The 24,628-nt window shown below is 33.1% G+C and overlaps 1 protein-coding gene across 2 annotated transcripts in view; it reads left to right on the forward strand.

Moving 5' to 3' along the window:
* LOC128187906 (nucleolar complex protein 4 homolog A-like) overlaps nt 1–24,628 on the forward strand; it is a 108,482-nt gene that overhangs the window by 31,382 nt on the left and 52,472 nt on the right. For both annotated transcript variants that reach the window (XM_052858591.1, XM_052858592.1), the window contains 2 exons: nt 2,878–2,963; nt 20,902–21,013. In XM_052858591.1, coding sequence (XP_052714551.1) covers nt 2,878–2,963; nt 20,902–21,013 — 198 coding nt within the window. The remainder of the gene's footprint in view (nt 1–2,877; nt 2,964–20,901; nt 21,014–24,628) is intronic.

Genomic DNA, 24,628 nt, shown 5'->3' on the forward strand with positions numbered 1-24,628 from the left:
CTGTTCCGTCCGTCCATCTGTCACGTTTTACTTTCTCAAACTGCTCTTACATCTTATAAACCAGCAAACTCAACTCTTGGAGTTTGATTTGGGTCATGTTGTTTTGTAAAAAGGTTTTAAAAATTCTCTGTTTGTCCTGGGGGTCAAATAATTGGTAAAAAATGACGTTTTTTCACAAAAAACCTTCTTCCTCGAATTCCTCCTACATTTTCAACAGTAGACAAATCATCTCTTGGAATATGTTTTAGGGTATCCTATATATGCGCAATAAGGTTTCAGAATTTTCAATTTTGTCCTGGGGGTCATTTAATGGCTGAAAAATGACGTTTTTTAACAAAAAAAACTGGTTTCAAAAACGTCATTTTTTTTTGGCAGTAGCCCAATGATCTTCTAGAATATGATTAGGGGTGTCATATTGAAGTGTGATCATGTTCCAGAATTTTTTTTTTTATTAAGGGGATCAGTGGGCAACAAAAAATGATGTTTTTTGGCAAAAAAAAAAGTATGGTTCCCAGAACTCCTCTTACAACTTTTGGAGTAGCTATGTCATCTCTTAGGATATAATTGGGGCTGTCCTATAGATGTGCAATAAGGTTTTAAAAAGTTAAATTTCATCCAGGGAGTCAAATAGTAGCAGAAAATTGATGTTTATCACTAAAAAAAAACATAGATCCAGGAGCTCCTCTTATGATTTAATGGATAGACACATCATATTTTGGGATATGATAGGAACTGTTCCATAGATGTGCATTAGGGTTTAGAAAAATTAAATTAACCCTGAGGCCCATTACCTACATACCTTTTGATGCCCTTTAAGGATCAAGAATATATATGGTTAACTCTATTCCCCCTGAAGCATTTTACCCCTTACCCCCTAATGCCTTGATATGATGCATTGGTCATTTCCCTAATGACGACTTATGACGCGACCGCATAGAACCCCAATATTCTTGGATTCTAACATATAGGATTTTTAAAATAAAATACAATAACTAGTAAGTAGTGGAGGAGAAAATGTACCTTCATGCTCTCGTGTATTTTAATCGTTTTATAAAGTGATGGGGGGGGGGGGCTTAAATAAAGGGAGCTGGAAGTTAACAGTGAACACCAACTGAAAATTTAGTTACTTATATTCAATATATTCCATATGATCTTATTTTCGGTAAAAATGGTATTCCATAAAGGTAAATATGTCAAAGATTAAGTATATGCAAAAATAAGTGTAAAATTCATATATTCATTTTTGGTTAATCTACAGAGGGGCCACATGGCACAATATCCTTTGAACACCCATATAAAGCCAGTGTTGCTCAGGTGAGCGATGTGGCCCATTGGGCCTCTTGTTCGAAAAAATTATCAGATTTAATGATATTTTAACTTTGCATAATCTAATCATTCCTCATATAAGTTTTTTACAAGCCTTATTTACCCATCTTCTTAATTTTGGGGCGATATATGTAAATATCCACTGCACCATGATTCAATTTATATTTAATACTTCACAAACTTAGAATTATATAATGTACTTGGACTTGGCGAAAATTTGAACGATTTTTAGCTCACCGAGATAAAGTCGGGGGAAGCTTATGCTGTATCATCAGCTTCTGGACCTGGTGAAAGTTTTGGGTGTAGGTCCTGCAATATCATACCATATAATATGGTACAATATTATATAATAATATATAAATAGTGCCTGTTTGGGAGGGTAACAGTTGAAATTGACACCCCTTGAAAACCATTGTCAAGCTCCGCGAAGCGTCGGTTGACAATGGTTTTCTCGGGGTGTCAATTTCAACTGTTACCCTCCCAAACAGGCACTATTTATTTTGTTATACTGAATGTCTTAATTTTTAAGAAAATGTTACTGCTTTTATATAGGAATAAAGTGAATTCTACAGCAAACCGTACACGCATAATTTTCGCGCATGTAACAATTTATAATGTTACCCGTTGCTAAGTGCGTTGCTAACGCTGAGGGTAATAGAACGGATTATGAACTGCGTCTTAACCAATCAGATTTCAATATTTAACATGAAAGTATAACAAAAAAAAATATCACATTATATAATGCAATATTGTATCATATGATATCAAATGATTATTGCTTTAAACCACCCTACCATATACAATATTGTAGTAAAGATCATTAACTATGATTATCATATAATATGATAAAGGTGGTTTCATAAAGGAGATTTCTGCCACTATGAGCTCTATAATTGTTGCTTACATATTTTTAATTTATTCATAAAAGACAGAAAAAAAATATACAACATATATAACTAACAATGTAATGAAAAATATTGACAACATGTTGAGAGCAAGTCGACTCTTAGGCCCTTCACGCCTTTGATATTGTTACAGGTGTTTATCATGATATACCATTTTTAGAACAGTCAAATAGTTCACAATCGATCAATTATAGTTGATATTATTTTGATAATAAGCTGTGATTATGATCTCATCCTTAACAGTATTTTTGCTTTGAAAATAAGCCATATGATTTGAAAAGAAGACAGTTTTGAAAATGAGCCCCCACTTTCTTACCAAAAGTTTAAACAAGCTGCGGCTTATTTTCAAGGTTTAAGGGTATCATGGAGTATTGTAGTTGGTACACTGTGCACCTCTGTGGATTTTTTGTCAGAACATTGATCATGTTTTGGGTACACAGTGTTCCGGGTTTTGTTAACACATACTCCGTGTTGCACAGTTCAACTGTGGAACTTGCAGCAAAATGCACCATTTGCGTTTCATTATGCAATGGAGAATACTTGTGAGCTGTAGTATACATACATGTATTGCTAAGCAACTGTACTTTAGTTTAAATAAGTGAATCCTCTTCATACTTTGTTGGTAACATATTAAATTATTTTCTAGAAAATGAAAATACAGAAAAAGTCAAAAGTAAAGATGAACAACGGAAAATCTACACAAACTTATGGATTGATTTCTTACAATTCAAGGTATCTGCATGAATTTTCAGTCTATATGTTGCAAAAGTAATAAATTACAATTTTCAGGTCTCCTGATTCACTCAGGTGCCCTTTTGCAATTGGTCTTTGTCCATTGTTGAGCGCCGTCCACCATGAGTTAACAATTTTTAATTGTTAGCTTACTAAGACGAAGTCAAGGGGAGCTTATGCTATACCATCGTCGTCCGGACCTGGTTAAAGTTTTTGTTGCATGTCCTGTATCTAAGTTATTACTTGTCCTATCTTCACCAAACTTGCATGGATGATGCATCTTGACCTACTTATGGACTTGAAAGACTTGGATGCTGAATCTGGGTCCTAAATTTCAGATGCTGAAGGAGGTTAAGGATTTTGGAGCAGGTTAAAGTTTTTGTTGCAGGTGTCCTCTGATAGCAATATCTAACTTACTGCTGGTCCAAACTTCACCAAACTTGCATGGATGTGTCTTATGATACTGATGCACCAGACAGGCTTAAATGCTGAATCTGAGCTATAGGCTTCGGATGCTGGATGAGGTTAAGGTTTTTTGAGCTTTTTGTTGCAGGTGCCCTCTGATGATTATATCTTAGTTACTACTGGTCCTTACTTCATCAAACTTGCATGGATGGTGCGTCTCATGATAGTGATGCACCATACAGACTTGAATGCTGAATCTGAGCCATAGGTTTTTGGAGCTGGATGAGGTGAAGATTAAAGAGCTGGTTAAAGTTTTTGAAACAGGTGCCCTCTGATGATGATTCCTTAGTTATACCCCCGCAAACGAAGTTTATATTGGTTTCACCCTGTCTGTCTGTCTGTCGATCCGTCTGTCTGTAGACGCAACTTTGTCCGGAATCAAGTCAAGTCTTACCCAACCCGGCTCGCACCCAAATCAACTCGTACTCAAATGGTCAGGTCGTACCCAAAACTATGTGGTTCACACATACCCAAATATTTGAGTACGACTTCACTAGTCAACTCGTACCCACGGGGAAAAATATATTTATTCTAAGAAAATAAAATACAGTAGTTTTCATTCATATGTTATTTTTTTTATTTATGTTTTATTTAACTTTAAATTAACTTTGCCTGTTGCTTAATTCATTTGATTACTCAAAAAAATGTTTTAATTATAAAACAATATGTAATATAGTGGTTTTCTTACAGGAAACACACCTCTCTCAAACTATGTTGATCTTCCAAGAGTGATGAAAATGTGTGTTTCTTCTTAATTATGAGCAGCATGTTTATTTTGTGCTGACAAACTCATTGGATGAACGGAATCACATAAAGCAATTTATTTTAATTTTAATTGATGATAGTTAACCTGCTCATAATCATTCTTTGATCCGTCCGCATTCAAGTACAGAACTATAGTATACTAGATTTTTATAACAAATTCTTTTAAATTTGTTATACAATTAGCATATTAATGTTATCGATAATATACAAAACATAACAAAATACGAATAAAAGCCATTCATTTTATTTTCTTAGTATAAATATATTTTTTCCCCGTGGGTACGAGTTGACTAGTGAAGTCGTACTCAAATATATGGGTACGAGTGAACCACATAGTTTTGGGTACGACCTTACCATTTGAGTACGAGTTGGTTTGGGTGCGAGTCGGGATGGGTACGACTTGACTGTAATTCCTTTGTCCCCCCTATAGAATTTTTTATTACTACTGCATGGAACAGTCTGAAAATTTGTACATATGTCGATCACCATCTGAAGATGTGCACCTGCAATTTGTTTTAAGATCAGGCAAGATGTAATGATTTTATGACAGTTTTCATTTTCTCTATTCTATATATTGTACACTGATGTTGAAAAGTAAGGGAGGTAATCCTTACAGATTTTATGAATTAATTAACAGTATTAAAACACTATAAAATATATATTTATATAAATACATCCAGATGGAGATTTTTTGTCTTAATGTGTTAACTAAATTTATGTTTTATAAGTATTCTATCATCTGACATTGCAAAAATTTTGTTTGTTAATGATAAATTCTTAGGAGCTAATAAGAACATCAAAGACAAGTGTTGCTGAATTCATTTGTCCCAAGGGGGCCATTATCTGAGCCATGGTTTAGATGGAGCATGTGTTTAGGGAAAATTGATAGATGTAAAATGGGCGGTGGTTTTGGGGCTATTTTAAAACTGTTTAATGTAAACCAAAAGTTTCTATCATTATAAGGAAATAAATAATATCATTATTGTCAAAGAATTTAGCTATTTTTAGAAGTTGTTTAAATTTATTGGTCAAGTAAATTGATGAAGTGACCCTATTGGGCATTAATTTAAATGAAATTCAAAACTACTGATATGATTGTAGTGTTTTGGCAATTTTTAAATTTTTTTGTAATATTAAATTTTCTTTTTTACATAATTTTACATAGTATGGTAATTATGGTAATGTTTTGGGAGTTTATTAAATTCAACAAGCTCATCAAAGAAAATCATAGTCCTATGGGATCAATTTCCTGATATGGAGTTCCATTGCACCATAGGAGAAAGTGAGGAAAATTTGAAACAACTAACTGCATCAGTTAAGACTCTTATTAGAAAGATATTTAAAGTTTTATCAACAGAAGAGCTTTGCTTGGGTACTGGTATTTCCATTTACTGCAAAGGGAGGGGTTATTGTCATTTTGTTGGTTTTTCTTTTAAACAATTAAATAAAAAAAAATATCATCAGATACATAAATTTGTAAATGTATTACTCAATACTGTTATACATATGTATTTACACTGAAATTCTGACAATTTTTGTCCCCCGCCGCAACGCGGAGCGGGGACATAGATATGCCGGGCGTCCATCTGTGGATCCGTGTGTCCGTGCATCCGTCCGTCACACTTTTTTGTAAGCGCTCTCATGCCTAATAATTTTGACGGATTTTATTTAAATTTATACCAAATGTTTATACCACTTTTACCTTGGTCAAGTTTGAAAATCAGCATTGGTCGATACTTTTTGTTGGAGTTATGGGACTTTGACCACAATAATGACTCCATTTTATCCAAAAATTGACCTTGTAAGCGCTCTCATGCCAACAAATTTTGACGGATTTTCATTAAATTTATACCAAATGTTTATACCATTAATACCTTGGTCAAGTTCGAAAATCAGCGTTGGTCGATACTTTTTGTTGGAGTAATGGGACTTTGACCACAATAATGACTTGTTTTATCCAAAAATTGACCTTGTAAGCGCTCTCATGCCTACAAATTTTGACGGATTTTCATTAAATTTATACCAAATGTTTATACCACTAATACCTTGGTCAAGTTCCTAAATCAGCCTTGGTCGATAGACTCGATACTAGTATACTGCTTGACCAGCGGGGGACCCAGGAATTCTATTCTTGTGATTTTGATTTTTCTTTGTTGACTAATTTTTTTTTCTACCATTTTAGATTTTTTTATTTGTATGTGTTCCAAACCTTTATTATTCAATTCAATTATTTGTCCCATTCAAAATTAGCCTTGCGGGGGTATTAGTCCCATTAGGACAGTTCTAGTTATTACTGGTCCTAACTTCACCAAACTTGCATGGATGGTGCATCTTATGATACTGATGAGCCGGACAGGCTTGAATGCTGAATCTGAGCCATAGGTTTCGGATGCTGGATAAGGTTAAAGGAAGTGAACATGAAAAAATTATCAAGGGCTCAAATTTGTCTGTTTGATGTGTATAATGATATCTGAAAACCGTTTAGACAGAGCTTTCCTCAGTAAAAAGATATACCACTTAGAATAACTAATTTTTGCAATCCATGAGCGCCGCCATATTGTTAAAATCATTACCTCCCTGCTGGGTTATCTCTAAGCATCTAAGAGAGGGCAGCACTGATGCTGCCGTCAGTGAGACACATTGCATTTTTACACACGTTTAGTAACAGAGATAAAATACCATCATTAAAAAGTGAATGGAAACTTGAAAGGAATGTAAAGAGTTGTCATTTTAAACAGTGTTTATGGAGGTAGATTTTAAATCTCAGAATGATGCATTCCCACCAGCAGTTAATGTGACATGTAACTAGAATGGAATGTCCGTGGATCAGTGTTATTGTGACCTATTTTTTCTTGCACTCGGGAATTTCTTGTTTATGAGTTTGAACATTATGTGTGCTACATAAATGAGCACACAAGGTGCATTGCACAGCATCCTGACTTTTAAAAAGTGTCTTAGTCCTGTTATTCTTCTGACAGCATAAACAGAACCAGCGTACATATCATCAAGATCTTATGTATTAAAAAAAAACAAATCAGAAAAATTTCCAGGGCATTTAAATAAAAAGTAACGGTAAGAAACCCCACAAAGAAATGAAATTACAATTTTATATTAATTGAAATTGAAATCTAAAAACAGCATTTTATTTATGTATATAAACACTGACTGCCACATCTCCGTACAAACAACTGGAATGTGATGGTCTTATATTTCACAAATTAATTTATCTATTCATTTTTTGTACAAATCATAAATAGTTATCTGAGGTTCATTTATAGAAATGTACTTAATCCTTGTCTTCTCATGACAGTACACAAAATTTTTCTTCACATCAAGGCATATTTTTCTTCGTAACTTTTATCAACTCTGTACATAAACACTGGCCTACAGTACAGCTCACGAGTATCCCGACACCCACCGTGTAAAAAACACGGTGGAAAACGGTCTGTGTCGCACCGTGTACACGGTGCGACACCGTGTATGTGTATTGGAAAATTCAAGAAAAAGCCCCGTGTCGCACCGTGGCCGCCTGTGTAACTCCGTGGCCACTGTGTTACTCCGTGGATATCGTTACCTGAGACGTTGATAGTAATAGCGTATGTTTAGAAATAAAGAAATTATGGCTAAACAAGGGTTGAAACATATATATCCTTTTCATATTTAAAAAAAAAAAAGAATGTCGACCCTAAGTTGCACGGACCCAGAAAATTGTCGGGACTGTCAACGTGAAGTTAATTTTTGTGATCTGAAAACTAGACGTAAATGGGTACCTTTTAATTCATTTGTTCTTAAATAAATTGAAATAAATTCACCAAAAATATTTAATATTCAATTAATATATAGTCAAAATTCAAATCAATTTAATTCATCTTGGTTTTTTTCTAAACACACGTGATGTTGTAACTGACGATCCTATTAAAATGTCGGGAGCTCAAACGTCTTATTTCTGTTATCTGTAAACATTTTCTGATTTATTAATTAATTTACAGCCTTACTTTAAACCAATTGAAAATGAGAAATGAAAACATTTCAGATCATGTTTTTCTAAAAACATGTGCTGTTGATGTGCTGTAGTAAATAACAACCCCATATTACCGGTGACTCGAATAATTTGGACTTCAGCTATTTATGTAGCAATAAATAAACAAAAAATCACTTTTATATTATAGATTTTAGATAAATACTTGTACAAACTCTTGTTAAATTATATTTAAGCATTGTACATGTATTAAAAATATACCCGCATTTCATAAAATAATTTTCAACTTTATTTCCGTATAGCTCGTAATGGCCTCGTGATTTCACATGAAAAAATCACTCGTGCGATGTATGGAAGCTGATCAGATACACAACATTGTCTTTCATCTTGGGTTCTATACACAACAGGTGTTATTGTCTGTCTTGTTAGGTGTCATTGGAATTTACTAACTGTGTGTATATTTGGACGTCTGAACAGGTGTACTCGAGATGCCGTTATTCACACCTTTCCGCGAACACCTGTTTGGTAACTCATCACAACGCGTTGTGTGTATGGTCTGAATATATCTTACTGCTACTTTGTTAGTTCAATGATTTTTCCTAATCTCTAACAAACAAAAAAAATGTCTGTAGATATGTACATAAACAACTACACGTAAGAGTATCGGCGCGTGGATCCGGGGAAACAATTCAGGAACTCTATAAAATTAATGCGGGAATTTCACAAAGTATTAACTTGTTAAGAAATTATTTACAGTACCGGGTACACATACATGTATGTCCAAAAAAAACCTGATTGATTAAAAAGATGAATGAGATAATACCGGTAACTTTTTGCAAGCATTTAGAATAAACACAACTTTATTGATGTGAAATAGCGTCGAAATTGTAACGAAAAATCTTATTACATCGTGAACTTTACAAATGTTTAGTCGTTGTGTTGAAATCGTTTTTAAAACCATGGATCTAAAATAAATGAATTAAATTCATACAAATATAACTCTTAGACTTATAATTCTAAAATGATTGCACAAAAGTACACACTTTCACAGAGAGAGAGAGAGAGAGAGAGATTTTACAACGTAATATTCCAACCCTCATGCATGCAGTATAAGAATGAAGAAACTAAACATTTCAAACACTGAATACTTCATTGTTAAACATTTTCTATTTTGCGGACTTAAAAAAACAATAGAACGACATTTTTTCCATATCATGGAAGGAGCACGTGGTCTATCTCGCGGGCTGATTTGATTGACAGGGATAGCATGTGGACCCTGACTGCATATATTCTATCGCAATTTTAGGGAAAGGGTTCAATATAATGGAAACTATAAATCTAACTTATTACACTGAATTACAAGTAAAATGTACTTAAATTAAACTCATACTGGTTTTCTCTCTCTCTCTCTCTCTCTCTCTCTCTCTCTCTCTCTCTCTCTCTCATATGACGATCATTAAACAATCAAACAGTAATTATTGCAATACTGAGTAGTTTCTTGGAACACAAATAATTTCTAAACTCAAGTTGCTATAAAGACGAAATAAAAAATTATCAAGTACCGATCCACGGATTCTTAGCGCTATGAATATGTACCGTGCAGTACTACATGGACAAGTACATCACACATATGTATAAAAGAAAGAAAATTTGAAAATATATTAAATATAAAGCTGTATAATTATATTATTTAGAGAAAGTACATTTGTTTTCAACAACCCGTTAGATTTGTTATCGTTAAATAGAGTATAAGTGAGAAAAGATCACAGTTATGGTTCTATGCACTATTGAAACTGCCAAACTACAGTAACTACGATTACTACTACGTTTAAAAACGGACTGAAACACAAACTTATGGAACCGTTTATTTGAATTTTAAAAAGGAAAAGAAAGTGTTAGTGTTTTAATTGATCAAACCTTTATGTGGGCGATATTGATTTTTAATATTAACAAAAATCAACCGTGTCAATCGCATACGTCTGAAAATTGCGTGCATAAAAATTTTATTTATTTCTATTTCTTTGTCTTTTTCTTTGATTCTCTTGCGTACATCAATAAATATTTTATTCTTTATAATTTTTATTCCTAAATCCTTTTTTTCACAGGTAAATACCACGTGTTACACCGTGTTATTGTCCGTGTTGCATCGCGGTGCACCGTGTCGCACCGTGTTTTTTCTCGTTCTGTGGCCGTAACAGAGAACAATAGATCAAAGGTACCGACACTTCCACGCTCAGCGTGGACTTTCAAACATGGTGGTCGGTGTTTTTGTCGGGATACTCGTGAGCTGTACTGTAGTTCCAACATTGACCCAGTCACCAGCAGCAATGTGGCTTATCTACGTCAGAGAACAGATGCATGCTGGGAAATAATGAATTACCTCCATAAACCTTTCACTGAGTGTTAAATTGATAAAATCTCTTGATAGAAATAAACAAAAAGGTAACAGATCTCATTTTTAAGTTTCAAAAGGCTTTTAAAATTTATTAAGCAACAATTATTTTTTTCATGTTCACTTCCTTTAAGTTTTTTTGGGACAGATCACATGTTTAATAGATAATAGTACTACTTCAAACTTGCATAGGTGATTAAATTATAAAATGATTGAATCACAGAGGTAGCTTCAGATGCAGAGCTTGATCTCCATTATCAAGGATGCTAAAGATATATATCTTAGGCCAGCATTTTTAACCGGGTTTTCCAACGGAAAAATCTGGTTATTAAAATGGTGAAAATGGTGGGCGGGCTGGCGGCTGCCATAAGGGTACCCTCATTGTACGGATAACTCCTCCTACAGTTTTCAAGATAGGAAGTTGTTCTTTCGCAGATCAATTGTACATATATCAGAGGTGTGCATATTGCAAGGATTTTGATTTCTGATAATTTATCAAAAAAATACCAGGTTTTGAACTTAGTCATTTTTTGGCAAAATATTGCATATAGGGTACCCTCATTGTGCGGATAACTCCTCCTACAGTTCTCAAGATAAGAAGTTGTTCTTTTGCAGATCAAATGTACTTATATCAGAGGTGTGCATAATGCTAGGATCTTGATTTCTGATAATTTATGAAAAAAATACTAGCTTTTGAACTTGGTCATTTTTTTGCAAAATGTTGCATATAGGGTACTCCATTTCACTGGATACGTGTTGACATGGATTATGGATACAGTTCACATAAAAGAAAACCCGGTTTGCTGTCACATTAATAGCTTTTCTCTTGTTTGAAATTTTGATTTACAAACCCGCCGACCCTATTTTTTTAAAATATTCAAATAAAAATAAAGGACCTGAACTAGCAAAAAAAAAATCTCATTGGAAAGAAATAATAAGTTACTTATTTAAAAAAAACATTTTTGCAAAACAAATTCTAAAATAATCATAATTTAACCGTTTGGGAATAGATCCTCTACATAACGGTTGTAAGTGGGTCATAGGGATGGACTAATAACCCTAAACACACTGAACAAAGGAGTCTTATGACTGAATGAAAGAGAATGATTTTATTTGTCATTAAGCTAACAAAATAATGAAACATTTCCTTTATTAAAGGTATAATTGCATAAATAAATAAAATTTTAAAAATTAGTTTGTCTTTTTAAATAAAAAAACTTGTTTGATTTTTTACTGACATTTATGGAAATGCTTCTAATCCAATTTATTTTCAGTAACAATATTTTAAATTTTGAATTTGTGAATAGCATTGTTAACTTAATCAAATAAATGATTTCTCAAACTTCTTCCTATTTTTCTGCAAGGAAGAAGTGAAAACTCCCTTAATTTTTTTGGTCTTAATGTATATGTACAGTATGTACTTGTATATATAACAAAAAAAAAACCTTCGTTTTTCTTCTCAAAAACTAATCAGCCAGGAAAGCTGAAATTTGTGTGTAAGCATCCTCAGGTTAGTGTAGATTCAAAGTTGTGAAAATCATGATCCCTGGGGGTAGGATGCGGCCACAATGGGGGAGTCAAAGTTTAACATAGGAATATATACAGTAAATCTTTAAAAATCTTCTTCTCAGAAACTAATCAGCCAGGAAATCTGAAACTTGTGTGGAAGCATCCTCAGGTAGTGTAGATTCAAAGTTGTAAAAATCATGATCCCTGGGGGTAGGATGGGGCCACAATGGGGGGTCAAAGTTTAACAAAGGAATATATAGAGTAAATCTTTAAAAATCTTCTTCTCAGAAACTAATCAGCCAGATGATTCTTTATAATTGTTAAGACTTTGGCCCCAGGACAATTCTTCGGCCTCACAAGAAGGTTCAGCGTTTGATGTAGGTTTATATCCCATAGATAAACAATTGTTAAGGATCTTTTTGAGAACTGCAATACTCAACATGTGATATGACTATAAAATCATCCTGTTAGAAAAGGGACTAATGGTTATAAACATAAGAATATCCAGGTGGGAAAATGGATTTTATTTATACAGGATCTACATGTATTATTGTACATTGTCCAGTTCGTATTATGACTCCATTAAGCTGATTTCATCATACCTATTGTTCCTCAGGTGAGCGATGTGGCCCATGGGCCTCTTGTTATTTAAAACAATTAAGGTGGCTCGACACACCAATGCATTATTTGATGGATCGATGAAGAATTCTCTTTGAGAAATGATTTTTCAAAAATGACATCTATATCGGCCTCTGATTATTTTATATGAATTTTTTTTAGAAACCGGAAGCATCGTTTTAGCTGCGAACAAGATATATTAGAGCTAAAATTTTGTTATCAATTAATGCACAATACAATTATCTATAAATACATATCAAAAACGGCCAGATAAACTTTGAAATATTTTTGTAAAAAAAATATTTATGAAAATGAAAAAAAGGATTGTAGATATTTTTTAAATCTATGGATAAAAACTGCAGATAAACTGTTACTCGCATTTAAAAATTGCGGTAGAATCATATTTCAACAAGAAATTGAAACCAAATAGTGAAATTAAAGTATAAATGGAAAATTTTAAAATCGAACCGATCACGATTGTAATTAAACTGATCCCGAACGAAATCACATAAAGTTAGAATGAATCAGAATTTTGCAAAAATTTCAGGTTGTTTAGCTGTAAAATGGTTTTGTCATTGACTAACTTTATAATTTATATCAATTACTTAGAAAAAAACTGCAGTTTATTTGTAAAATTTCAATTTTAAAATAATTCAGATCGGGATCAGTTTTTTAGGTCACCTGAGTCACTCAGGTGACCTATTGCAATTGGTCTTCGTCCGTCGTCGTGCGTCTGTGCGTCGTGCGTCGTGCATTAACAATTTTACATTTTTAACTTCCTCTTGAAAACTACCAGGCCAATTGTTACCATTTTTGGTGTGAAGCATCTCTATGGTAAGGAGAATCTAAATTGTGAAATTCATGGCTCTACCACCCCTGGGGTGCCACAGGCGGGGCCAAATATGCAAAAAAAGCCAAATTTTCAAAAATCTTCTTCTCTACTCCCACGCATGTGAGGAAAAAACTGGTTGCATGGTTATGATGTCCATGAAGCCCTCTACCAAAATTGTGAAATTTATGGCCACAGGGTCAGGGGTTCTGGCTCTAGGGTGGGGCCAATATGGCCATATAGTAAAAATGTATTAAATCTTAGAAAATCTTCTTCTTTACTACCATATATGTTTTTTAAAAACTAAATGCATGATTATGATGTCCATGAAGCCCTCTACCTAAATTGTGAAATTCATGACCCCTGAATCAGGGGTTCAGGATCTAGGGTAGGTCCAATATGGCCAAATAGTAAAAAGGAATTAAATGTTAGAAAATCTTCTACTCTACTCCCATATATATTTGTTAAAAACTAAATGCATGATTATTATGTCCATGAAGCCCTCAACCTAAATTGTGAAATTCATGGCCCCTTGTTAAGGGTTCAGGCTCTAGGGTGGGGCCAATATGGCCATATAATAAAAATGTATTAAATCTTAGAAAATCTTCTTCTCTACTCCCATATATATTTGTTAAAACCTAAATGCATGATTATGATGTCCATTAAGCCTTCTATCAAAATTGTGAAATTCATGACCCCTGGGTCAGGGGTTCAGGCTCTAGGGTGGGGCCAATATGGCCATATAGTAAAAATGTATTAAATCTTAGAAAATCTTCTTCTCTACTCCCATATATATTTGTTAAAAACTAAATGCATGGTTATGATGTCCATGAGGCTCTCTACCAAAATTGTGAAATTCATGACCCCTTTGTTAGGTGTTCAGGCTCTTGGGTGGGGCCAATATGGCCATATAGTAAAACTGTTTTAAATCTTAGAAAATCTTCTTCTCTACTCCCATATATATTTGTTAAAACCTAAATGCATGATTATGATGTCCATTAAGCCTTCTATCAAAATTGTGAAATTCATGACCCCTGGGTCAGGGGTTCAGGCTCTAGGGTGGGGCCAATATGGCCATATAGTAAAAATGTATTAAATCTTAGAAAATCTTCTTCTCTACTCCCATATATATTTGTTAAAAACTAAATGCATGGTTATGATGTCCATGAGGCTCTCTACCAAAATTGTGAAATTCATGACCCCTTTGTTAGGTGTTCAGGCTCTTGGGTGGGGCCAATATGGCCATATAGTAAAACTGTTTTAAATCTTAAAAAATCTTCTTCTCTACTCCCACACATGTGGGCAAAAAACTGAATACATGGTTATGATGTCCATGAGGGCCTCTACTAAAATTGTGAAATTCATGACCCCTTTATTAGGTGTTCAGGCTCTAGGGTGGGGCCAATATGGCCATATAGTAAAACTTTTTTAAATCTTAAAAAATCTTCTTCTCTACTCCCACACATGTGAGCAAAAAACTGAATACATGGTTATGATGTCCATGAGGGCTTCTACTAAAGTTGTGAAATTCATGACCCTTTCATTAGGTGTTCATGCTCTAGGGTTGGGCCAATATGGCCATATAGTAATACTGTTTTAAATCTTAAAAAATCTTCTTCTCTACTCCCACACATGTGGGCAAAAAACTGAATACATGGTTATGATATCCACAATCTCCTTTACCTAAATAGTGAAATTCATGGCCCCTTGGTCAGGGGTTCATGACATGAAGAGGAGGGGGGGGGGGGGGGCGCAATATGGCAATATATTGTTAATGCATATAAATAAATGTGTAAAAATTTTCTTCTATATTCTCACACATCTGTATAAAAAAACTGACTAATAATTATGTTTACCAGGAAGTCCACTACTGAAATTTTAATTTTCATGTCCCCTCAAGGATTGGTTTTGACTCTAGGGCAGGGCCAAAATGGATGTATAGATGTTAATGCATATAACGTTAAAAAATTATCTTCTTTACTCCCACACACCTGAAAGGAAAACTGAATTCATGATTTTGTAGACCAGATCTTTTAGTTTTTCACCAAAATTATTGGTTTCACGGTTCTTTTTGAAATGTGGTCGTCATTACAAATTTATAATTTTTCTACTCCAGTATGAAACCTAATTAATTAGATGCATATATGAGACTCCGTGACAAGTTTGTGTATGGGATATATGCTACTCAGGTGACCGTTAAGGCCAATTGGCCTCTTGTTTTCAATCGGGATCGGTTCAAATTTTATAAATAGCAATTTTTCCAAAATTTCGCATTTTCATTTCAATTTCTTTGTAAAATATCATTGTTTAGTAAATAGTTTATGTGACTATATGTTATTTTTAAAATGTTATCCATAGATTAAAAAGATATTAAAGAATTACAATTTTGATTTTCAGAAATATTTTTTTAATTAAAAAATTAAACACTTGACCAAACGATCTTTGGCATGAATTTATTTATAATTATATTACACATTAATTGACAACAAGTTTTAAGCTCTAATATATTCTGTTTGTCTGCAAAACAGTTTTCCCTATTTCACTGATAAAATACAAAAAAAATTCGTATAAATAACTGAAAGCCGAAATTGATCTCTGTTTTGTGGAATCATGTTTCAAAAAAGATTCTCTATCGATCCATAAAATAAAATTTTGGTGTGTCGAGGAACCTTAAATTAAAAAAAATAGCATCAGATGCATAAATTTGTAAACGTATTTCTGTTATACATAATTATGTATTTACAGTGAAATTCTGACAATTTTGAGATTATTTTTTTTTGTTACAATTCTAGAATTTTTTTTATTTGTATGTGTTCCAAATCTTTATTATTCAATTCAATTATTTGTCCCATTTGAAATTAGCCTTGCGGGGGTATTAGTCCCATTAGGACAGTTCTAGTTCAATTCAATTATTTGTCCAATTTGAAATTAGCCTTGCGGGGGTATTAGTCCCATCAGGACAGTTCTAGTTAAATGTTAGAAAGTCTTCGTCTCTACTTTAATATATATATTTGGGAAAATCTAAATGCATGGCTATGATGTCCATGAAGCCCTATACCAAAATTGGGAAATTAATGAAACCCATGTGTCAGGAGTTCAAGGGCAAGGAAAATGTATGTAAGCTTAGAAAATATTTTCTTTGTTCCCATATATATTTGAGAAAACTAAATGCATAATTCTGATGTCCATGAAGCCATCTACCTAAATTGTGAAATTCGTGAGCCCTAAGTCAGGGATTCAGGTCCAAAGACAGGGCTAATATGGCTTTTTAGTGAAAATGCATCGGGGTGATTTCACCATGCAATGGACACCTTTTGATTTTTCCCTTTGTTCACACATCAAATATTGTCCAAATTAATGAAGTGTTGAACTATTTCACCATGGATCGGACAATATTTACCAAGCATCGGCAGCTATACACTAATACAGTAGAGATTATATATAACAACATATTTTGGTTTAAATGCAAAAATATGAAGGTTAGGAAAAATAAATTTATTCAATTGCTATTCAGATTTCTTTTAATGTAAATCATCAAATCTACATATAGGAATTTAGACTAGTGCTTCTGTATAAAGGAATATTTATCATGAGGGGTTCTTTGTCGTGCCAGCTCCTATACAGGAACTTTGGACTAAAAAGACTGTCCGTAAAACTCGAACTTTAAGTGATCTGAGGGAAATGTTTGTGTCAATTTTTTAAAAATATTTATTTTACTTCACATTTAAAGTATATCACAAGGAATGGGCACATAGTCTCCTTATTAGGGTCCCGCAAGGATTTGCGGGTGCCCTATAGTAATCACTCTGTCTGTCCGTCCGTCTGTCACTCTTCTGTCCACAAATTTTCTGGTTTTTTTCTAATAACTTTTTTTATGGTTGCCCAATCAAGTTCAAATTTGGTATGGTAGTTCAGTAGGCAGAAATACATATTGATGCTAAGTTTAGTTCTCTATGTCTTCTGGTTTGGAGCTGGGGTGGTGGGGTAGATTCCTTAATTAATTATGCATAAGAATGAATGGGCAAAGAGAGATAACTGCTGAGAATGTTACCATTGTATACTTGGAAGGCTGTGCAATATTTGTCCTTTGGGATTCATTAACCTTCCACAGGAAGAAAATCCTAAGCTTTATCTTTATCTGTCACATTGAGATTAATTACTGCACTGCCTGTGTCTGCAAATGAACCTTGTTTTGAAGTCAAGGTCAATTTTGAATGATGTGTAGTATTGTGTACATTCTTTGAAATATGGATTTAAAATATAATATTCATACTTTATTTTGGTTAAAATACCATACACAATGATTTATGATAATTTTATTGAATTCTAAAATCAAGATATATATTAAGATATCCTTTTTCATTGTTTTGTTTTTTAATTTTCTGCCTTAATGCTGTTAATTTTAACAGGTAATCAGATGATAACCCATATTCTGTCATTTCTGAAAGAAAAAAAATCTTATTGTAAATTTAAAAGAAAAGGATTAATCCCCTGGGATTAATTATCTTGCCTGCTGCAGAAAATTTAGAGGCTTATCTCTATCTGTCATATGAAGATTAATAAACACCTTTGTCTGCAACTGATGTTTGTTTTGAAGTTGAGGTCAACCTTGGGTTATACAATGTATTTGCATTCACTGAAGGATTGCATTTTATAAAACACCTGATTAAATCTTTTTTAAATACACATTTAATTTAGTTTAATTTAGTTTTTTTTTATAAACCATGAGGTTATCCCTGTTTTATGCAGATACAAGGTTACTATTTAGAGTTTTTGGACATTCGGGATTTATCTTGAAATTTTTAAAAATACAGTTGTTTCTTATAATTTTCATATTTATTTTTTTTACCACCTTATATATATTGCAGTTCTTTACATCTTATGCCGGGCATTTTTTTTTCATCATTGTTAATATAAAGAGGATGGAATTCATTTAAAGTTTTTTTCTCTTCTCTATATTAATTGTCATAGCGGGGCCCTTTCTGACTGGTCAGGAAGCTAGTTATTAAATGGAATCATGCACTGAAAACTGTCTGATGCATGGTTAATTTGTGTCCGATCCATGGTGAAATGAACATACGGAGCAAAAATGACCTTGACATTCATTGTTCAAATTTCTTGGACTTATTTTAATCAAATTTTGTTTCAAAACTTACCTCTTTCTAATTATTTTAAGTAGAAAGTGCATTTTCACTAATTCACAATCAAATGCACAACATTCAAATAAAGCTTTAGTGTAAAATCTTCATAACTAAATTTTCAATGAGGGCATATTTGACGTTATATTATGATGCCTATATTGCTATTTCTTTGACAATGTGACTGTCATATTCTTGATAATAATAAAGTTCATTAGTTCTAATTAAGGAATATACGAAACAACACACGTGCGCATGCACATTTATTTGTATATTTATAACCAAAGTTGTCTGATCCAAGGTAAGTGTCTGATGCATGGTTAACTCACCCTAAATCTAAGAAAATCTTCTTTTTCACTGCCACAGTAGTGGGAGATAAACTGAATTCTTGGTTATGAGGGCCATTATGGCCATAGTGAAAATGTATTTATTCTTAGAAAATCTTTTCCCATTCCATAGTAGTGGGAGATAAACTGTATGCATGATCATGATATTTATGAAGCCTTCTCCCTAAATTCATGACCCTTGGGACGTGATCAGTACCCATGGGTAGGGCAATATGGCTACATAGTGAAACTGTATTGATTTAATAATATTTTCTTCTGTACTATCACAATCATTGGAGATAAACTAACTATTATTATTTTGTTCATGATGTCCTGCTATTCAATTGTGAAATTCACTGCTCATGGGGCAAAAGTGGAGGCACTTTTTATTTTGGGAAGGGGGAAGACAAACATGACTGTATAGTGAACATGCATTTTTCTAAGGGTAATTGCTGTTTGTCGTCCATTAACAATTTTAACTTCATCTTGAAAACTATAAGGTAAATTGTAACTTCGCAGTATTGAACTAAATATACAGCCTACTCCGGATATATTGAAATTCAGGGGACCATGCAAATTATTTCAATATATCCGTATTTCAATATAAGCGAAATTGACTGACGTGAAGCCGCCATTTTTGAAAGTTCAATCCCGATGTAAGCATAGAAAACCAAACCCGAACAAATTATTAGATCATCATTTATCTATTACAATAAACGGATTACATGGAACATTAGTCCTTGAAAGTTTGATTAAAATTATATCCGAAAGTTTTGTAAGTTTCGTTTTGTTACTATCTTAAACCTCATCATAATCTCGGATTGCATTCTTTTACGTTTTAGAAAAACGTTAGAGAAAAATCACCACACTCAAACGCTTCAAATATTGCTGAACGCTGCTTGTACATCATCGTAAGTGTACACGCGATAATCTCAAAATCCTTAGCTATTTCGAATTTAGGCTTTGTTCTTTCATCAATAGCCATGGCTAGTTTGTATTTAGCGTCCGGATATAAGGTATTTCTTTTCCGTGGGGTTTTTATATTACGTCAAGCCTCAATACATCCGTATTCGTAAAAACAAAAAATTAAACAGTGAATAAATTTTACTTTTTAATAAAGTATAAAAACACACATGAAGAGAACTTATCAATTCACACCTTTGTATATCAACCGGTCAGTCTGGCATAATTACTGTCACCAACCGTGACGACAGCCGCCAGGGAGAACTTCAATATAACCGTTATAAAAACAACTGATTATCACCTTTGGGGACCGATCAATGGCTTCAATATAAGCGATATTTCAAAATAGCCGATTTCATTATATCCGTGAAATCAATGCAAATAATATGAGAGGCAAAAACGGGGGATTTATTTCTATTTCAAAATAAGCGGAATTTCAAAATAAGCGAGTTCAATATAAGTGGAGTAAGCGGTATGTTGTATTTTGGGAAATCTTCGTTATTTTCCTGTGCATCAAATACATAAAAAATTAAGCTGTATGCATGCTGTGTGCATTATAAATGAAACTGAATGTTATAAGAGATAGACCATTAAAGGCCTGTATGTTTCTTTAAAGTTCAAATTTTTGGTATAGATAATTTGAAATTCTGTTGACTCTTGAAACCCACCCACCCCCACCCCCATTTTCAGGAATAAATGTTTTTCAATCATCAAATGATAAAAGCAGGGATAACAGTCAGAGGAATCTCAGATTAGGATTTAAATTTCAAATATTAAAATGCAAACATGAAACTCTCTGACATGTTAATCTAAGGGCTATGGTACTCAGGTGACCATCAAGGCCTGTGGGCCTCTTGTTCTTTCTAGATTTGATGTGGATTTTTCAACATGCCTGAACATATACAAACATATTATCAAATTATATTTTAGAATATTGTTTTCTCATGTATTAAGCTACCAAACTGTGTGTACAAGAAAGTATTGACCATTCTTCATGATAAAGTGATGCCAAACCTGACAAATCCGCTGTATCTGAGTGATTTCCTTACAGCTTCATATGACATTGGTAAGTAGAATGAGAAGAGAAAACAAAGTTTTTCTGTCTCTTTGAATTCATTTTAATAACTTAATCAGGTTAGACTTAACAAAATTATCAGATCTGTAATGAAACATAAAAAAGCATTAAATTGGTATGATTTTTACATTGATTCATAATTTTACTTTGCTTACCTGTTAACCTTTCAAAGCTACTATGTCCCCCTTACCAACTTGACTAGAAGGGATTTTGCATAAATTCTCTGGTGAAAAGTTTTAAAATTAATGCAAACATACAAAAAGGACAAGAGCGTACAAGGCCTGACAAATCCCACGTACCCAGGATTTTGAAATGGCATATGAGCATATACAAAATCTTTATATTTGAAACTGTGCATCAGTACATGTATGACATAGAACTGCATTCTCTGACAAATACATGATATATACAATAATACATGCACTTGCTGGTTATCTCGTTTGTTTTATTCGATGCTTTCTAAGCATTACAAATGCTTTCTAAGCATTAGAGCATGATCTCATATCTGTGCTATCCCTGTTTTTATCCGACATTGTGTGTACAGATTATGCACATTACTTTATTGTTGTCATGATATAAATGGTATTAGATATTTTTTTCATAATTATCCAATTAAAAAAAGCAAAACATCTTTTACTTAAAAGCAAATGAATTAAAAATAAAATGCCGTCTATACGATTTGAACACCCTCTCCATGGAGAAGGATGGACCACAAGCCTCTGCTTATCACAGTGAGCTACGTTGACACATTAGAGTACGTGTGAATAAATTAGACTGTTTGAAAATATTTATTAAAGTAAAACGTTTTTGGTGAAAATCACAAATTTGACCCATGATGGGTCTAGACTCCATTTTAATAAACCAATTATAAAATTCAATATAAACTTATTCTTTAAATAAAAGTACTTTTAGGATGGAGTCAGGATCCATTCATACCTAATTTTGCAATTAAGAACTTACAGTAAATGGTCCAAGATTTAGGCCAAAAAATGGTGTGCAGCTTAATTTTGAAACATATACCTGTCGTGTTAATAGAATGAAATCACAATATTGACTTCCATCGTGAAATTTATAATGAAAACAATGCATATAAGTAAAAAATTAATATTCTAACTTGAATTGAAATTCTTTCGTCTTCATTGCTCCAAGTGGGGGATATACAACGCCTTGTACGCCCCTGTTCTTTTTTAGATAACTTCTTTTACAATCCCAATGTATTTGCAATCAGTCTAAATTTAATTACTTGTATGACTGCCGGTTTGCAACTACAGCTAGTGTTGCTGTCTTCAAAATATTAATATTTTGTTTTCTTGGTACAATACACAGAGCAAATTTTGTTATTTCTTATATTTTGTCTTACTCTTCAATATTGAAAAAGAATTATCTCTAGACCATCACTGCTAACAAAAAAAAAACATGAAAAATTAATTTTGCTTATTTTGAATTGGCATTAAACCCCATTTACAGTATTTTTAGCTCACCTGAGCTGAAAGCTCAAGTGAGCTATTCTGATCACATTTTGTCCGTCGTCCGTCTGTCCGTCTGTCCGTCTGTCCGTCTGTCTGTCTGTCCGTCTGTAAACTTTTTACATTTTGATCTTCTTCTCTAAAACCGCTTATCCAATTTCAACCAAATTTGGCACAAAGCATCCTTATGTGAGGGCGAATATAAATTGCAAAAATAAAAGTCCGATCTGTATTCAAAGCGGAGAAAACCTTGAAACTGTAGAAAAAGGGGGGTGCATTTTTAAAAATCTTCTTCTCAAGAACTACTGATTCCAATTCAACGTAGTTTAGCATAAATTATCCTTATGGGAAGGAAAATATAAATTGCAAAAATTAAGTGCTAATTCTGTGTCAAATTTGAGTTATTACGAAAATAATAATAAAGGAAATGGGTGTTTCAATCAGTTTAATAGCTTCGGGCTCGGCATCCGGTAATCCGGCATCCGGTAAAATGGGTAGGCAAGACTTGGTCTGGGCAAAACAAAGATTGGCAGATATTAATCTGCCAATCTCATTAAAATATCAGGATATTTGATGGACTAGTATATTTGTATTCGCTGTAAATATTGCTGCAAAATAATGCGTATTTGGAATTGACGATTGTCGATCTGCCTTGGCTTTTATTTTGCCACGGCCCGGGTTTGCATACCCATTTTACCTAGACTCGTATTCCATATATCTAAAACGAGGTTCTTTGTTTAAAGCAGCCATGACATTATAAGAAAAAGGGTCGATCTGACTATGATGAATTTGCTTGTTGTGCAACAGTTCGCATATGAAGGGAAATTTTTGAAACATGCAAAATATATCGTTGCCGATTTTGTGAAGTAAATTGAGGCTAAATATTTCAATGCGTTGACAGTTTTCACACATGACGTTGGTGTTAGCTTGTTCCGATTTTCGTTTCGTTTTCATTATTTCTGCTTGTAACCTGGGAACAATCGTCTGTATTATTTCGTGATTTTTACGTATCAAATCAAACAGAGACTTTGGTAAATCAAACAGTTAACTGTATACCTGCGCAAATTAAGCAAAATCTGATGTATTAAATAATAATGAAATACAATTCATTCTACCGGTAATTCGATCGGCATTATCTTTTGCGTAATGGTAGATTAATGCAATAGGTTTTGTTGCGATGCTCGGCATTTTCTCGAGTTTATTCAATTTAAATAAAGTTTGACATTGCTGACGGAAATATGTAGGTATATACATGTATCTATATGATTCATTTCGAAAAAATAAATTGTGTTCTTTATTTGTTTTAGTGAATGTTTCTTGTGTTTAATTGTTTTCAATTTCTAATAACTAACCATATTTGAGTGTTAAGCTTCAAATTATAAGCAAGATACAGAGATTTGCTCACAATTCTATGTTTGTACACAGATCTTAAAAACTAAAGATTAAAAAAGTAAAAAATTTGTCAATATTTATTGAGAAAATTTTCAAAGTCTGTTCGTTCAGAAACCAACTTTAACATCTTATTGTATTGTAAACTTAACATTTTTTCGTCATTATTACTCCTACTGTACATGTGATCCTTCACTGTGTTTGTGTACATTTGTATAAACTGATTTTGAACCTCAAATACCAGTGAACTGGTATTGAGTGAATAAAAGAATATAAAATCTTAGGCCATTCTTTTTTTCCATTTTAAATGCTGAATAGGAAATACCAAGTTAAAAATCATAAGCTGAATGTAATAAACTCATGTGAACAAAATATGAATCAAACCTAGGCGAACTGTGAGCTCTGTATCTTGCTTATAATTCTACAATTGACGCTGAAATTTTGGTTGAACATTAGAAAATCTCTATGAATTAGAGTATGTTAAATACTTGTACAAACAAAATAAAATAATGATACTGTGAAATCATTAGATTTCGTGGTGGCTCATTTTTCGTGGAATTCTTGGGTACCTCTCATCCACGAAATAACATCCTTCACGAATTGATGAATTAGGGTAATAACGTCATATTCCCTTTTGTAGATATATATGAAAACACGAAATTACGTCCCCACGAATCTGTAAAATTTAAGTCATCCACGAAAATTGGCCCCCACGAAATTTAATGATTCCACAGTATTCTGTATATATCTA

The sequence above is a fragment of the Crassostrea angulata genome, chromosome 6 (genome assembly GCF_025612915.1).
Source record: "Crassostrea angulata isolate pt1a10 chromosome 6, ASM2561291v2, whole genome shotgun sequence".
In the NCBI taxonomy this organism is placed as follows: domain Eukaryota; kingdom Metazoa; phylum Mollusca; class Bivalvia; order Ostreida; family Ostreidae; genus Magallana; species Magallana angulata.